The sequence below is a fragment of the Carassius gibelio genome, chromosome B5 (assembly GCF_023724105.1).
Source record: "Carassius gibelio isolate Cgi1373 ecotype wild population from Czech Republic chromosome B5, carGib1.2-hapl.c, whole genome shotgun sequence".
Lineage (NCBI taxonomy): Eukaryota > Metazoa > Chordata > Actinopteri > Cypriniformes > Cyprinidae > Carassius > Carassius gibelio.
Window position 1 is genome coordinate 16762567 of NC_068400.1, and position 19045 is coordinate 16781611.

The 19045-nt window shown below is 36.8% G+C and overlaps 1 protein-coding gene across 1 annotated transcript in view; it reads left to right on the plus strand.

Annotated features, from left to right (window-relative positions):
* Positions 1–19045, plus strand: part of LOC127957904 (astrotactin-2-like) — a 489389-nt gene that overhangs the window by 436131 nt on the left and 34213 nt on the right. The window contains exons 18-19 of the mRNA XM_052556604.1: positions 3002–3135; positions 4145–4293. Coding sequence (XP_052412564.1) covers positions 3002–3135; positions 4145–4293 — 283 coding nt within the window. The remainder of the gene's footprint in view (positions 1–3001; positions 3136–4144; positions 4294–19045) is intronic.

A 19045-nucleotide genomic window follows, 5' to 3' on the forward strand; every position in this document is an offset into this window, starting at 1 on the left:
TATCAGCTATTTTACCACATCTTAGCAGTAAAATGGTAGTTATATTACCTTAATTATTTTACTGGATTTAGTTTTTTGGTTCATGTCAATTAGTTCCAAATAGGAGAAAAAAAAATAGTACCTTCCATTCTTAAAGTTCAGTGGATTATCCCAAAATAGTACTTATCTCATGGTTACTGAATATAAACCATTTTTGTAGAGTTTCCAGTTGAAAACAACTGTATGGTATTATATATAGTGTTTCCATGATTTGGGTCATGACGCCCACCCCACACTAGCAGCTCTCCATTCACTCTCTGTTTTGACTTCCACGACTCCGCGCCTCTGCCAGGCATCTCTCATGCAAGTCATTATACCGCAATGGATTGCAGTCTTTCCCCTCCATCTCTCTGCCGCTGTAATAACTTCTCATTCATCAAGGCCGTTTAAAGGGAGTTGCCTGTGCGTAAATAAGGGGTGAGGTCTGGCAGCCAGAGACCTGCTGATGCTATCAGAGAGATGGGCGGCTTCCTCATCACTGTCTGCTCCTGCTAGTAAAGAAGGCTGAACATTCTGACTGCTGTTCTTCCTCTGCATTTTAAAAATAGCATATAAATAATAAAACAATGTAAAAAAAAAAGTTTTGTTAACACTTTAGTATAGGGTCAAATTCACACTAATAACTAGTTGCTTATTAACTAGTTGCTTATTGTTTATTAGTGCTTATAAAGTACATATAATGCATGACATCCGTAATCCTGCCGAATACCCTAACCTTAACAACTAACACATAAACTATTAATAAGCAGCAAATAAGGAGTTAATTGAGGTCATAGTTAATGGTTAGTTAATAGTGAGAATTGGACCCTAAAATAAAGTGTGACCAAAGTTTCAAAATATCAAACATCTTAAATCCTCTGACTGGATGGAATCAAAGTATTGAAGCTGAGAAAATGAAGTCTGTGACCATCATGGTTTTCTATTAACCCTCTCAGACTCAAATTAAGTTTTAGTAACTTAGTAAATTTAGTAACCTATAGTAAAGTTTTTAGTACTCCAGATTCATGGAATATGTATCTGGAGTAATAAGGTTTTTAGTTACTTTACTGTTGCAAATCTGCAACGCCTGCCTTGAGAGGGTTAAATCTGTCAACTCAATTGTGCAGTCTGGAGTTTCAGCAACCAGCGTCAACTTCTCCAGACTGAAACAAAAGTCGTGTAATATCAACTTCAGCCAGCAACTTATTTGCTCATGCTCATGCAGAAACATCCACGCTGATGAAAGCAATGTATAGATGAATATTTAAATATATGATGCACTCTTTCTTCTCAATAACAAAATAAATACAGCAAATAATGACAACAGTGAGAAAACAGCAGTTAAAAATGCAACTAATCGTAGCGATGTGGTTACTGTATGTTTGTATCAGCTCCTGTCGACAAATTAGGACACTCAAATTACATTGTTATTAGAGTTTGATTATAAAGTATACTTGAGACTATAGACTACATATCTCCAAACTTTTTTTGTGTGATTATTATTTCTGAAAATAAATAGCATTGAATTTAATATTGTCGTTGTTCATTTGAACCTCTAATTTACCAAAATAGATGGTTCCTCTTCCTTAAGAAAACCAAACTGCAGCAGATATCAATCTGAATAATGAGCTTTCGGTATCAGTTGGTGTATCTCTAATAATATTAATATTAATTATACATTGATCATTAATATTTGTTTATAGTGCATTGAAATGTTAAGAGAAGAAACTCTAAAATTTCTAAATGTATTAATATTGTGAAACCTTGTAGCCAATCAGAGGTTCCACTTTGGAAACTAATAATGAACTATACTAATACAGCATTTATTAACCTTCGTTACAGTTGGACTCTTATTGTAAAGTGTTCATATAATCTGAACAGTCATTCTTAAAGATGGCCATCTTTAAATAAGGCCATAGCATAGAAATGATATACTGTCACATTTTATTTGCTTCTATTTGATGATCAGTATTGGGGATAATGCCTTACAAGAAACACAAATTATCTAATCAGATCGCTTTTTCAACCATGCTAATAAGCAAAAATTACTGCACTTGAACATAGCCTTTCTTTTCTTATGACTGAAGAGAGGGACTTTCTTCTCCTGGACTTTCTTTTCTTGCATACTTTTCTTAATTCTGAAAGGCAGCACAGCTGAAAGGTTTGTTTAAACTATGCCCTCTACAGTACAGGCGTGAATTTGCATTTCCTTCAGGATGAGGCTTATTCATTTCACAGTTATGAAAGGGCTTTTACATTTGCCCAAAACAGAACTTTATATATAAAAAACAAAAAAGAAAGCTCAAAAGAAAAAAGGAAACAAAAAAGTTACGTAATGCATTGCCTTCCATAAAAAAAAGTAACGGCATTAGTAATGCCATTAGTTACTTTCTAAGAGAGTGACACAATATTGAAAGCACTCAAGTAACTTTTAAGAAAACTTTCCACAATGCTGTTTATTTAATAAAAAATACAAAATATGGCCTTCCCACACCAGACGAGAAGCACAGCATTAGGACAACTCCCAGGTTTCACACATTGGATGTGTCATATTCAATTCAAAGCAGTTAACCTAATCACCAAACAGGCAAAAGTTCACTTCAACTAGTCGACCTGTAGTTGGAAAGACAGCTTTAGAATGATTCACAACCTCTTGTCTCACTGTGTGCCATCCCTCGGCTTTGTCTCAGTTTCCCCCTCCTTCTCTGCCCCACACTAGTCTTATTATTGCCCCAGAGACAGAGTCTCTTGACATTCACACGTGGGATGACCTTTTTTGGTACAGCTTCCAATTAAATCTTGACAGGTTCTTGTCTATACAAAGCGCCCTTAGCCTGCGTAACTTCACAGAGTTACACCACTTTTTGAGTGGAGGTGGCAGAGCGTGATGTTGGCAACTCCTGGTGACTCATCGAGTATGGCGGAAGGACGTTTGCTCGTGGAGATAATTGCATTTCTCTCACCTGTGCCATTTATTTTGCAGGCATTCAAAAGTGCCACGATGAGCTCATACTGGTGTGCGGGGAAGGGTGATGTCATCGAGAACTGGTGCCGCTGTGACCTGACAGCACTTGGCAAAGACGGGCTTCCCAACTGCAGCCCCCTGCGGCGGCCTGTGTAAGTTACCCTGAGGTGTCCTGAAAGCACCTTTATGCAATACTTGGTTCATGGCATCACTTTTGGGAAGAATGTTAAGGTTTTCCTAGACTTTGGTAAGACAAATGATGCCGCATAATCTTTACTGCCAAACTGTCTCATCAAGGCAATTGTTTGGTGACTCAGTATGTCCATTACGTTACATGCTGAGTCACATAATGAAAAAGGTACATAAAATCTGTACAAAAAAAAAAAAATGTCTTAAAATGTAAGGCAGAACTAAACTACTGTGTGTGTGTTTTTGAAAGAAGTCTATATGCTCCCCAAGACTGCATTTATTTAATCAAACATAGAAAAAATAAAATAAAATAAAAAACAGTTGTGATCTATTATTACAATTTAAAATTGTATATGCAAATATATGTTAAAATGTAATTTATTCCTGTGATCAAAGCAGTTTTTTTTGGCTTCATTGCAGTCTTCTGTGTCACGTGATAATTAAAAAAATAATTCCGGCACCAATAGCCTGGTGGAAAACTGTGATCTTTTTTTTTTTTTTTTTTTCAAGATTCACAGATGAATAGAAAGTGCATAGATGAATAGAAAGGTTTTTCTTTTTTGTATTTACTGTGCATTTTTTATGTATTTACTGTCACTTTCACTTTTGTCACTTTAAAGTGTCCTTCCTGAATAAAAGGATTTGTTAAGTATTACTTAAAAACAACAACAACAAATTATTTAGACAGTCCTATTTTGTGAATGAAATAAACATCAAATTTAATTTTGTTACGAACTTTTTTGATTTTGCAGCCATATTTGTGTCTGAAATGAGGGCTGAGAGCTTGTGCAAAATTTCCCAATGTATCGTAGCAATGCTGGATACCATTTAAAATAGCTTTTGATTAAGAGACATCCTAACCCATCTACGATGCCTTAAAATGTCCCCTGCTTAGGTAAATTAGTCGGTTTTGGCATTCTGTCAAATAGTACTTAAATGCACATAATGTTGACTTTTTTCTAATTTTCAAAGATTGAGACTGGCTCCACACCTGGAACCCTCCAGTACAATGGTGGCCCTGGAATGGATTGATGTTGAACCACTGATTGGCTACAAGGTTTCAGATTACATCATTCAACATAAGCGAGTCGAGGACCCGTCAGAGGCAGAAATCTACACTGGTAAGCACAACTCACAGGCATATTAACAGTATTAAAGAGAACAGCTCCAGCTTTACTCAACTGTAAATAAAATCTGTACATAAACAGCCTCTTAAAATATATGGGGAACTTTACTACTGCACAAAAGTTTGTAATATATTCTTTTAAATGGTTAATTTACCCAAAAATGTAAAATTCGGTCATTAAATACTAGAGTTGTTCCGATTCCGATACTAGTATCGGAAATATCTCCGATACCGCAACAAATTCTGGCATCGGCATCAGCGAGAACATGAACCCATATACCGATCCGATACTATTTTCTTAAACGAGACCTAGTTATGACCGCTAGCTTTGCCTAACCGCTTGCACAAGCAACCCCTATTTAGAGCAGCGAAGAAGAAACGTAAACGCGTTAACAGCACTGATCTATATATAACTGGATCGCTCATCGTGTTCTAAACTGCCAACAGACAGTGAAGCCGCTTCTATATTATAGATAAGTGGTTAGCAGTATGTCTCTGTAGTACCGGTAGTTACCAACTCCCGAGTATATTCGGTACCAGCAGCTGCGTTCAGTCGCTTCCGTGTTAGTCAAAGCATAGGGCTCCAGACAGTAGCCGAATATATACTAGTGTCTGTGAATATTAAACTGCAAAATACTATTTAAATATTACTCCTGCAAATTCTACATCTCTGTGGGAAACGGGCGCAGATGCGCGGGAGCTCGCTGTTTTGTAGTCTCTGCTGTCTGTCACTATATGAGGACACGGATGTATTTGTTCATGTTTTATTAAGGGATCAGTCTGAAGCACACCATAAAATAATTCTACCAATTTACACAGGGCTAGTAGTATATACAGCTCTATATACAGATACACACCCAGGTATCGGATCAGTACTCGGTATCGGCCGATACCCTGAGCCCAGGTATCGGAATCGGTATCAGGAAGAGAAAAAGGTTATTGGAACATCTCTATTAATTACTCATCCTAATGTCATTAAAAACTAGACATTTTTTCATCTTCAGAACACAAATTAAGATATTTTTGCTCAAAGCGGAGAGCTCTCTGTAGACAGCAATGAAACTGTGATGTTCCCATGTCTAGAAACATAGCAAGGACATAGGTAAAATAGACCATGTGATATCAGGTTTCAATCATAATTTTGCGAAGCTATGATAATATTTCTGGCTGGGTCAAGTATGGTTCTCTGACCTGATTTCCCTTCTTGACGGGTCTCCATGGAAGATTCCCATTAGGAGGGCTCTCTTCTGACAGGTGGAGTTTATGATTTTTCACCCCCGCCCAGAGCTGTTGAAGGTGTGGGTGTGGCCCCTTAGGGGGCACAACTCACAGCTTCCGGTCTCTCAACCAAGGTTGTTGAGACCATCTTCCAATCCAGAGCTCCCTCAATGAGGAAACTGTATGCTTTGAAGAGGAAGGCTTTCCCTCCTGGTGTGGAGATTGCCAGCTTGACCCAGTTAACTGTCCAGTCAGTTCAGTGCTGAAGTTCTGGTTCGATTCTCCACTGGGTTGACCCACTCCACTTTGAAGGTGTACGTGGCGGCTATAGTGGCTTACCATACCCATCTTGGTCGTCAGTCTGTGGAAAGACAACTCCTGGTTACACGTTTCCTCCGAGGTGTGCTGAGGTTGAGTTCTCCAGTATGCATTCATGTCCCCCTTGGGACCTGGCCGTGGTCTTGGAGGCTTTCTGTAAACCTCCTTTTGAACCTATAGAGGTTTCAGATCGAGTTTTGGCACTTAAGACTGTTTTCTTATTAGCCATCTCAACGCTGAAGAGAGTCAGAGATTTGCAGGCCCTGTTTGTGGCCCCTTCCTTTCTAGACTTTACATCTGGTTTAGCCAAATATTTTCTGTTCCCCAGGCCAGGGTACATCCCTAAGGTTCCCTCCTCTGTGCCATGGCCCATAGTACTACAGGCCTTCTGTCCTCCTCCCTTGGAGGAGCCAGACCAGTATAAGCTTAACTGTATTTATCCAGTGCGAGCAGAACTCCACAGAGCTTCCATGTGGAGTGATTACTTGTTTGTTACGGTCCTTCCAAGAGGGCTCTGCCTGCTACTAAGCAGACCCTCAGTCTGTGGATTGTTGATGCCATCTCGACGTCCTACGAGTCCTCTGGTCTCACCTCGCCCTTGAAGCGTGGTGGCCTCCATGACCTTCCTGCCAGGTGTGGCTATGCAGGATATTTGTAACATGGCAAGTTGGCCTGAGCCACTGATCTTAGTCAGGTTCTATGACCTCAATGTTCATACCGCTACTGGTTCCTCCATCCTTTTGCTGTAGTAGTCTGAAAGTCTGGTGGCGTGGGCATTCTCGTTTCCAAAGAGTCTCAATGCAGTTCGAGTTCCTGAAGCTGAGCACCTCAAGGTTAAGTATGTAACCCTAGTTCCCTGCAAGAATGAGATGCTGCATCTTCTGCCTTACATCCGGCATCCCTGCGAGCACTTCACTCATTCTACCAGAAGCTGCCGTTTTTTCCACTGCTTGTTCTTTTATAGCTTCCTGGTCACTACGTCACCCTGACCGTCACGTCATTCCCAGCCACTGGACTTATTACACATGTGATTCAGAGCATGGTCACACTGAAGGCATTCCCAAAGCTTCTTGATGCAGTGTCTCATTCCTTCTGAGATCTAGAGTTACTGTACATAAGTAACCTTGAGGATTTTCACCACTTAATATTTGTTTTGAAAATTTTTGGTAACACTTTAGTATAGGGTCCAATTCACACTAATAACTAGTTGCTTATTAGCAAGTCTATTATTAACATATTAGCTGTTTATTAGTGCTTATAAAGTACATATAATGCATGACATCCATAATCCTACCCAATACCCTAAACTTAACAACTACCTTATAAACTATTAATAAGCAGCAAATAAGGAGTTAATTGAGGAAAAAGTCATAGTTAATGGTTAGTTAATAGTGAGAATTGGACCCTAAAATAAAGTGTGACCAAAATTTTCTATAAAAAATTTTGAAGTAAAAAAAAATAAATTATAAAAAATAACTGTTGTGACTATAAAAAAATTTATAATATATAAAAAAAAAATAATATTTCGAAAAAAAAAAAAAAAAATTATATATATATATATATACACATACATACATTTTATATTTATATAAATATATTATAAATGTTTGACCAATAGGGTATGTCATTGTATTTATGTGAATAATATATTTAATTTTCTAGCATTATTTGTTCTTTTGCTCAACCCGACAGACCAATGGCCATCGATGGAGGATTTATTTGTTTTTTCCTAATTTTCACTATTTCTTTTGGACCTTGTCCTGTCTTACAAGATCCTTCCAATAATTTAGATGTGAATGTACCATTCTTACGTCTGTGATCGACTTATAAATCCAATTTCCCAATGCTGGGAAACTGCAGTTCAGTTGGGCTCTATGATGATGTTATCCTTGTAGCCTACGGTCAGAGTCTGAATACATAACTGATTGTCTTGTTGATCTGGTCAAATCTCGTTAAGCTTCCATGGCACTACAATTTCAGTGTTACAGGAGCAGAGGCAGATAAAGATGAGGGCTGGGAGATGGGTTACTAACAGCCTGTGTGACTGGCAGTGACCTGCACCCGTCTGTCCGAGCCATGGCTTGTGAGTCAAAGTTTGGGTGACTGGAATCTATTAAAAGAGCAGAAACAAAATGTTAAAGTTGAAAAGGTGGGTTTAGTCATTGCAACCAATCAATCCAGCAGAAGGAAGAGTGCTGATGAGTGAAACCATGAGATGAAGACGATTCTTGGCAGGGGGACAGATGGTTTGATGTCTTTGATTCTGATCGACAGACCTTCATCAGTTACAGACACTGACTGCACCCTTACACCCTTCAGCATGTGTTGGTCATGAGGCTGACTTTGCATGTAATTCAACTTCTTGTTCCGAAGTGCAGTTTGAGTAATGCATTGTACAATTTTCAAACATTCAGCAAGAAACAAGGTGAGAGAAATTATTCTGTTCTCTAATGAAATAAGATAGGAAGGCATTGAATAAGAAATGTAAACCTAAAGCAAACAATTATGCAAATTATGTCATCAGCAGCATTTCACTTCCACACAGCTCTGACCGCTGACCATAGAAAGCCACTTTCACACAAAATTAACCAAACTATGAAAGCACCGCTCAAATAGCTCCAGTGTAAAAGCCCCTAAGTAAACCCTGTGATGACAACATGGTTATTTTCTATAATGTGATTATCAGATGGTGACCATAAACATACACGCTGACAGCGGCTATTTTCCCTGAGATTCAAACATCTTTTGGATCATGTATCACATTCTGTAAAATTTGAGACAAAAATACACTCTTTGTTTTACAGTGAAGGGATCTACTGTTACGATATAAAATAAGAGGATTTGTGGAATAATGAAACATTTGAAAATTCTTCATGGAGGACATTTTGGAATTTAAGACAATGCTTTGGAAAAGAAAAAGCAACAAGGACAAAATATTTAATATTCAATAGCAATTTCTGGTGTTTGGATAATGCAGTAATTTGCTGTTCATCTCAATTCTTGGTATTTTTGCTCATGAGAATGTTTCCAGCTTTGCAAGCTTTAATAAAACTTGGGTTAATTCATGAAAGCCAACTACATATTTGTACAGATTACATGGGCAGCTGTGACTGCTTATCACCTGGCCTGTTTACATGCATTTCCCCTACTGTAACAACTATCCTGGATTACACGCACACACAAAGTGTATATGTATTGTACTGCATACATATATGTACATGTGTGTTCCTGTGTTAAGTGGTAGAGCATTCCGTTAGCAGCGCAAGGTTGTGGGTTCGAATCCAGGGTCCAGGGAACACGTTAGGTAAAAAATGTTAGCCTGAATGCACTGTAAGTCACTTTGGATAAAGCGTCTGCTAAATGCATAAATGTGTATGTATATACATATTCATATGTATATATATAGATTCATGACTTTGGCCAAGTTCTGATCTGTATTGAATCAGTAAATGTCTGAATGCTTAGACCACAATATTTACATTTTGACACAAGGACTATACAGCAAAAACAAAAACAATATTTCTTCCAAAATCCCCCTTTCTCTCTTTCTGGCTCCTTAGATGAACTCATGTTGTGATAAAAATAAAAAAAAAATAAAAAATTCACAACCAACTATTGTGTTCACCTTAGGAAGTTGACTCTCTGCCCACAAATATGTTTTACATTTACTAATTAAACTAAATGAAATGTTTAGCTTTGTGCTGACCAGTGCTGGGAAGCCAGAATGTTCTTGTCTTGCCATCTATAAACAACTTTATTACATGCTGTTTGCCTCACAATTTTGTTCACATAAAATCAGATTCTCGGCAACAATGTGTCACCATGCGTTACCATTAGCTTAACATCCTGAGCCTGGCTGACACATATTCGCACAGCAGGATGAGGAAGGTTTTACATGTTCAACATTGCGAGCCAATTCTAATGGGTTCAGACAAGACCTCAGCTTGCTTTCTGTACTTTTACTGTGTCCAGTTTATTTTATTATTTTTTTTGCGTTGGAAAAAAAGAAGGATTTAGGAGGGACATAACTTTACCTTTATATTATAAACAGTATGTTTTTTTTTTTTTTCATGATCCTTTCATTTTCTGGCACCAGAGTTGTGTGGTAAATTGTTTTGATGGCTCTTTTTATTTGGCTGTTGCAGAAGAACTTATTTCTAGTGTTTATTTTTGTGCTTTTTGGAGTTGCAAGTAATGCAAATAAAACTCAGTGCCCTAAAACTCAAAATAAATCCATCATGGACACAAAATTAAATGTTTAGTACATAATTAAGGGGAAAGCTAAAGTGCAATTATAATAGATTGACATAAATAATAATAATAATAATAATAATAATAAACTGAAAAAAAAATGACATTTTCCAGGATGTAGGAAGTATTGTATTCATGTGGCAAAATATCAGCTCAAATACAAGGACACATTATTAAAAAAAAATTTATCATCCAAAAAAATAAAAAAAATAAAAAAAAATAAAATGGGGAGGTCTTACTTGAGAATTTTGATCAATAGTTTCCTGTAATAAAACATCACTTGGGTCATAAAATTAAATAAAGTGGCCAAGCATGTTCCTAATTTTCCATCAATCCACCATTGTCATGAATAGATTGTAGGTGTAGAAATTCAAATATAGGGTTAGGAAACATGCTGAAACTATCTAATCTAATTTTTTCGACGAGTCATCTAACAGGAAAGGATGGAATAATTCTTATTTTTTTATTATTTTATTTTTATTTTATTTTTTATTTTTTGTATTGTGAACATGTTAGTTGGAATGCTGTTGCCTTTTTGATGATGAAAGCATTGAATAATTGCCGCAGAGAGAGAATTGTTACAAACCTCTAGATGGCATCCGTTTGCTGAAGCACGACTCACTGGCACAGTCAAGGACTTGAGTAGTGCTGGAGGAACCAAGTGAGATGTTTCATGGATATTGCTATCTGTTAGCTCTGACCTTGTCAATTTTAATGGAGATTGCATGAAGCCAAACCATAGTCCCTTTTCAAGATCACATTTTGGAAATGGAACCAACATAAAAGGAATTGCCCTGCTGTGCAGCTAACATTTGGCTCTCTCTCATCTGATTCCTTCATTTCCTGCCACATTTGCCCATTTGATTTAGGGCCAACTTCTTTAAAAGTTTCCAGAAGCATTTGTACATGATGGACGACAACCGAAAAGAGCATATACAGACATATGACGTAATGCATTTGCTGTTCTTTTCTAACATTTCATTGCTCAGCAGTTGCTCTGTTTGCAGATGTGTTTGGCTTAAGGCTTAGAATCTCAGACTTGTCTTTGCAGACTGTGGTAGCTTGGCAAATCTGAGCAGAATGAGACATTGTTGAGACCTCTTCTGAAACTATCCATTTGGTCTATATTTAATTGTATTGCTGTCTAGGGGAAATGACTGAGATATCAGGAAGATCTAATTTCTGGATCGTTTATGATGACGACTGTTCAGAAAATTGGTTACTGTAATGAATTCAAGTCACGTGAGCCTCAATTTTAGGTAGAATACTATAATAGCTTGCATTTTTTAGTGGCTGTTCTTGCGGATGTTCTTTGTTGGCGATCATTTCGCATTAACTACATCTTTTGACATAAATATGTGCTTTAAGTACTAATAAACAACAACTATACTAGTAATATGAATGCTAAGTAAATAGCTAATCGCGAGAATTGGTCCCTTAACTAAAGTATTTATAACAGCTAAAAGCATCGCTTTATAAAGGATGCTAAGAAGATTCAGGCATGCATGATGAAGGTATGCATGATGAATACTGACACAAGACATACAATTTTTGCATTTCTTTTGAAAATGTCAACGCTTAATGATTGCTATTTTATAGCTCATAAGACTTTCTTCAAATCTTTGTTATTTCTTTCTTAAGATCACTTAAAGATGATCTTTGAAATACAGTAAAGAGCTATAAAATGATGCGTGCGTAGCATAACAACTTGGATTATGGGAGAAATGTTTGTGTTCATAGTGAGATTCTTGGACTTTTGAGTGCCAACATTTTTATCTTGGCAAATTTGAGCACAATATGAAGCAATGTTAAGATCTCTTATGAAATTATAAATGATACAAGTCAGATTGCTTAATCAAAAGCCATCATTTGCTGTCTATTTAATCTCTTTGCTGTCTAGGAGAGACAGCTGAGATATCAGGGAGATCTAATATCTGAATCTCTTATGATAATGATTGTTTAAGCAATTGCTATCCCTTTGGGTGATGCAGTTACTCCAATGAAATCAGGTTAAGTGGTTGCGCTTTCATTAGTATGGTTCCTTAGAAAACAACAGATATCAGTGATTTGTGATTCAAATTCATCTGTGATTCATTTTGGGTTAATGATTGGCAATTCTGAGCACAATATGAGACATTGTTGAGATCTCTTATGAAACTATAAAGGAGACGTGAGCAAAAGTCTCCAATTGTTCTCCACTTAATCTCATTGCTGTCTAAGAGAACGGTTTGAGAGACATCAGAGATATTTCATTCCTGAACAATCAATGGTTAGACAATCATATGTTGTCATATTTTCAATCAGGATTCTATAATGTCTCACTTTTTAGTGGCAGTTTTGCAGTTATTCTTTTGGTGATTAGTGTCACATTTGCCGCCAACTCCAATGCGTTACAACAGCTGCAATTCCAAAGTTTCATGCATAATGACATAATGCACTTGTCTCATATAGACTGTGCTGCAGCCAGATTTCGCAGTCGCAAGACCACACATGTTGGTCTGAGTTTCTTAATTTGGGTGAGCTGGTCTTCCTGTTCAACCAGCAGCCTGGAAGAACCACGCTTCTTCCAAATCCGCTAATTAGCGACGAGAAGGGTGTCAGAGTGTGAGTATCTCTTACTGTTCCTCGCCACGGACACATAATGGGATTCTGCAGGATGGGTGGGGGGAAATGTGGAGGGAACCAGCCGCCACATGCCAATGATGTCATCTCACAGCTCCGCTGTCAGACGGTGCGCTGTAGGACATTCGATCTTTGATTCTCATCTCCATTTCAGCCTCCCGTCACAGCAGGTTTCTTATCGGGAATCCGTCACTGTCCGACACCTCCTGCTCCCCGTCTCCCTCACCGAGGGCCGAGCCTTCATTCCGCAGAGGGCTATCCTTTTGTTTACATAACAATTCCAACGTTGCCTTTGAGCTGAGTGCCATCCCAAAATGCCAATGCTAGTCGATAAGCCAGCTTGTTTGAAGCGAGATTCAATTAAAAGGAGATAAAAGGGTGTCCTTCAGGATGAGTGGAGATAACGAATTGGAGAGCCTCAGCTGACTTGCTTTGTTTGCTTAATTAAGGATGACCTCATCGCTAAAAATGGCTCCCGCTTCCCCTGGCGTCACGAGCGGAGCCATCAGCAGATTGGAGAACAGGCAGCAAGCCAAGTCTGACTTCTTTATTCAGCACACACACGTTTGTCCGCACATACTCGCAAAACTCTCGTGGTAATGCAAAGGTGAGGCTGAATGCATTTTGATGCGGTATCACAAGGCACAGATAAATAACATGTCACATAACCATTCAGTCCTATTCTATTCTCAAAAATATTCTTATTGTCATTTCGCCTGTTAGACCAAACTATGTATGATGTCAAATATGGTCTTTTACAGTTGGTTGTCAAATGAAGTCAGTGGGCCTCATTTATAAAATGAAAGTCCAACAGAATTATTATTATTATAATTTTTTTTTTTTTTCAGCTTGGAATTGGTCAATATGGACGTGAGCGGTGGCTACGATCAAATTTCACGTATGGTCTCAGCTCGCGTACGCAAGCTTTGCAACGAGTATAGACTACGCTGATTTTTGTGACACTCTTAATGCATTTTATTTATTTTCTTTATATCTTTATTTGATTTAATCGATCTGATCATGCTGGCACCTCATGCACACACAAACAACATTAGTTCTAGCACTGCTTGAAATTCCAGCTACATTCATCATCAAACAAAAATGCAGTCAAGCATATTTACACTGTTTATTTTAAAAGGTCCACTTTGAAATCAGTGTGCATTGCCCAAACAAACATTTTTATGTATGTGAAGGATTTTACGCGGATATTCTGAAGTATAAAGCCATGTTATGCTACATAATAAATAATAGTTTAACAAGTTATTTTTTATTTTTTTAATATATATATATATATATATTAAATAGCTTCTTATTTTGTCATTCTTGTTCTGTAATATTGTTAAATGTAAATGATTTGTTGTGAAAGGAACCAAATATAGGCTAAATAATGTTTATGTTTGTAATGGTTTCCTGATATTTACCGGTATTTAATACACATAAAATAATTGTTTGCAGTTACAAGGTTAACAGGTGTTTTTGGAGTAATATAAATTTTTCTTTCATGAGATTATTTCCTCTTTTTGACCGGGTTTTGTTTCTCCTTGTCGTAAACCGGATTGTTTTTAGGGGCGTGATATTCAAATGAAGATTGTTTTCAGCCGCCACATTTATCAACAATCATTACGATAAGATTGGCAGCATTCGAATGTTTCATGAATCACACGTGAACTCTGTCGTAAGTTAATTTGTGTGCACTGATCTGTGCTCGTTGATTAATAAATGAGGCCCACTGTGTTCGGTACTTGAGTTCAGGAGAGCTGGTGCCACAATCATATGATGACTGATCATGTGGTGGCCAATTAGATCTGGCATTTAGCTCTAAAAGTGCAAGGTTTCTAAAGGGCAAGCCACTTAAGCCACTTAACCACATGGAATTTTATCTCATTATCCAGTTAAAGAACACTATTTGGTAGAGAAGAGCTTCCCAAAGTGTGGGCCTCAGGAATTGCGGGAGGGCATGGCCTAGGTTAAATTATTCAAATTACATTGATGCCTGGTTTGATTGTTTTTTTCACTTGTGGGTTTAGAGGACAATATATATATATATATATATATATATCTTAACCTACTTTAAGTATTATTCATTCAGTCATTTTTCACCATCATGTATGAAATGTTTTATCATGTTTCATTTATTTGATAAATCATTTCGTTTTGTAGTGTTAGGGGATCACTTTTAAGGGGGCATGAATGAAGGGTGGGGGACTCTCCTGCTTGTCATGTGACACACAGCAGCTACAATACCACTGTATATAACAAATAACGGGGGAGCAGTTGAGGGGTTCAGTGCCTTGCTCAAGTGTCTCACCTTGAGCTCGTTATTTACTCCCCCCACCGACAATTTCTGCCAGACCTGAGACTCGAACCTGCAGCCTTTGGGTTTCAAGTATGACTCTCTATCTGTTAGGCCACAATTTTTTTTTGTTAATAAATATAATATATATATTTGTTAATATAATATAAAAATGTATATAATTACGTGGATATTTACCTACAATACATTGTAAGAAACAAAAGTTGCATAAGTCTTAAGATAAATGAGTCTGTACTGCAGGTAAAGTTGTAATAAGATAGGTTAATAAAAAAAAAAATAATAATTACAAATACAATTAAATAAAATTTGTCAAATATGGCTTCTTGTTTTTTTTTTTTTTTTTTTTTTTTTTTTTTTGGCTTCTGTACCCCAGTTCTGATAAAAGAAAGAGCTAAACATGAAACACCCCCAGCATCAACTTTGCAAAAAATCACATTTCTGATTGCATCACTTGCATAATGTATATCTTTTGAATATCCTGAACTTTCTACAAAGACAAAAAATGATTTTGATGCCATAAACTGACGTATATGCAGTTCTGGGGTGGGGGTTGACTCATTTACTTGAAGAGAAGAGTCCCCCTACGTCAATGAAAGCAAAACAAAGTTTTATTTTGTATTGTTTTGTCCTGACTTGTCTAGCCTTGTTTTGTGTTGTTTTGTCCTGTCCTTTTGTTTTGTTGTTTTATCTTGTTTTGATTTATTACTTTGAGGTAGCCTTTTCTTTGCAGGGTTATTTTATTCTTAAGGATGAAGTAGGCCATCACATTTATTTTCAAGGTTTCTTCTTATTCCCCTTCAGGGAGGGTTTAATCAATGGTTCTGTATCAAGCGAACTGGCTCAAATCTCATGGTTAGGGCCATTATACAGACTGTGTCTCTACTAATAAATTGAATAGACATAGTGATGTCAGATTAGCAAATGGCCCTTTAAAATGCAGAGCTATGATCTGTCTCTCTCTCTCCTTCTCTCTCCCTCTATAACAGTCTCTTGGACATAAAAAAGGGCATCCTGCACTTTCTGACTTTGTCAGAGACGTCTCTAATTAGCGGGTTGACTAATGGCCTCCAATTCTTTTTTACCTTTTCAGAAATGTAGCTTATCAAACTGTTAATTTACAGAATGCAAACACATATATAATGGTAATAATGAAGAGAAAAGTGTTGTTAGACAATCATAACAACATGAAATCAGGGTATTGTGGCTTAATGTGTAATACTCTTTATGAAGGTATTTACGAAGCTATATAATACCTATAATCCTATATATTTTTTTTTTTCCATTGGACATATGGTTGAACACATTTTACTTTAAATGGACACAAATACAGCCCAAACACATTCTTTGTATCATTTCCTTTCCACTGTGAATTTTCTTTACGTAGCCAGAGCGAAACGTATGGAGCAGCCCTCATCTGAAATTGTTGTGCTTCTATTATTCTTGTCTGCTCTACTGAATGCAGTTGGACTTTTCTGAACTTGCACTGATCTCAAGTGAGCGTAAAACCAGCAAATGTCAGTGGACATTAATAAGAAAGAGAGCATTGCTTCAGGAGATAGCTGTTGCTATAAAAACATATGAAGGACTTGTATCCACTTTGATGGAAGTGTTGTTGTTTTTTTACCGGAGATGCACTACAACGAGTTTGCACTACAACAGTTCCTTTGAATCTAAACAAACATTTTAAACACAGAATTATGATTGCAGATGGTTTTTACTTTTATTAGCTTGCATGCATGGCATAGCAGAGTAATTTAGCATAATGGTGCCATACAAAACACTGCAAAGCTTTTACAGCAGGAGAAAGATGGTGAGACCAGATGATAGTTTGAATGACTCCTATCATGGGTCGGCATGGATAAATATGAAACAATTACTTGCCCTAGCCTCTCTCCTTGAGTTCAGTATGATTTGCCTCCTCACTGCCTTCTTGAGCAAGAGGTCACCTAACATCTGAGACAAGGTTTTAATCGCTGTGTTAACATCAGGCAACATGTTCCTCCAGTAATAGAATGTCTCCGCTAATCTCAACCGGCTGTTCACAGTTCCTGTTTATATCGACAGAGCTGTCTGATAGGTACCAGGCACTTAAAAGAATCCTGAGAAAATCGCAGGTACTCCCTGATGCTGCGGAGAGACCTCACATGCTATAACAGGGCAGTTCACGCCTTTTTTTTTTTCATTGTGCATTTCTTCTGAACTCCATCTTTTTCGGTTGGCACTGCCATTGTACTTGTTTATATTGTGAAGCACACAAAGTGTGCATAACCAGTGTTGCAATCATCAAGGCTACATGTTTGTGTTGGTTTTGTTAGGAAACACCCAGAAAATCTGTCAAACTGTAATTCCTCAACACAAGACTTGAGTCAACTGTTTTGTTTAAACCACATTCTACTCTCAAGGTCTGAAATCAACAGTTCTTTTTACACAGCTTATAACTTAAAGAGTACAGATAAGATTATCTATTTGACTTAGACTCTCTAAAAAGGGTTTGATACCCTTTGTTTATAATATCATGTGTTTATCATCAACGACTGCTTGTGACAGTTTCGTCACAGTTATGAGTCTCTCAGTTGGGTGGATCCCACTGTGGTTGAACCCAAATGTCTAGTGAAGGCAGAACAACCAAAGAATTTACAGTTTAAAGTTTTTGCCAAGGACAGGGTGCCAGCAAACTATGGCAATTAACTATGAACTGTCATGAGATCAGAATTGTTAGAAATGAACCTGTTTTGTGAGGTATTAACTCGTATTTCTGAGGGGGAAAAGTCTAAACTTAACGAGATATTAATTCAAAATTGTGAGATACAAACTCTGAATTCTGATACAATTTTTGAGAAATGCAGTCAGAATTGTGTATTATAAACTTGCAATTTTGAATAAAAACTATCCTCTCAGACAAGTCTTAATTGTGAAACTTGAGCTTAAAAGTGTGTGATATAAACTTGGAGTTGTAAAAAAAAAAAAATAATAATAATAATAATAAAAAAAGAATATATTATATATATATATATATATATATATATATATATATATATATATATATATATATATATATATATACATAGCAATAAATAGCAATATTTATTGCATAGCATAGCAATAAAAAAAGAATATATATATATATATATATATATTTATATATATATATATATATATATATATATATATATATATATATATATATATATATATATATATATATATATATATATATATATATATATATATTCTTTTTTTTTTTTTTTTTTTTTTTTTGCTGTTTTGGATCCAGCAATTATTAAATTTACAAATTAAGCACTACTTACAATTGACAAGTGTGTGGTCTCGTGGTCTGGTCAAATCATCTAGTGTGCACGTTCAGAGGATTATAAGGCTAAAAATCTGTTGAAACTGCCTTTATTTCTGTGGTCTCACATGGTTTTAAAATCGGTTAAGAAATGGAAATCGTGTAGTGTGTGGCCAGCTTTAGTTTGTTTCTAATCGGGTTTCTTTATGCTTTGTGTATTAACCCCAGACTTTGCTTGACAGCTACGATTACCTCACAAGTTTATCTTTAAAATAAATCATTTTCCTTGAGATTTTCAGTGTTGACACATTCCAACCAGCTGTGGCTGACACATGATTTACTTTTAATGTACAACTGAAATACACAGACACTTCAGATATTGCATGTCTAGTAATGCATACAGTTCTGGCAGTTCTCACAGCCCCACGATAAAGCTGTGCCTCCTCTGCTCTTAATGAATAAAAGCAGACAACTAGCATGGACATGGTGTTCCTGCCTGCAGAACCCCAGCAAGGAGTTAACCAATAGGGGTTAGCTGAGGTAATGTCTGTCCTGCCAGGCTGTTCTTTAACACAGCTGGGGTATTTGTTTGGGTATTGCCAATTTCAGTGTGCCAGAATAAAGGACAAGGGCCTTGTTTCTTATTTAGCCTTATATTTGAGGACAAACCCGTACATTAAATGGGCGCACCTGAGCATTGGAATTATGTTAGTTAGCACACAAATAAATACATAT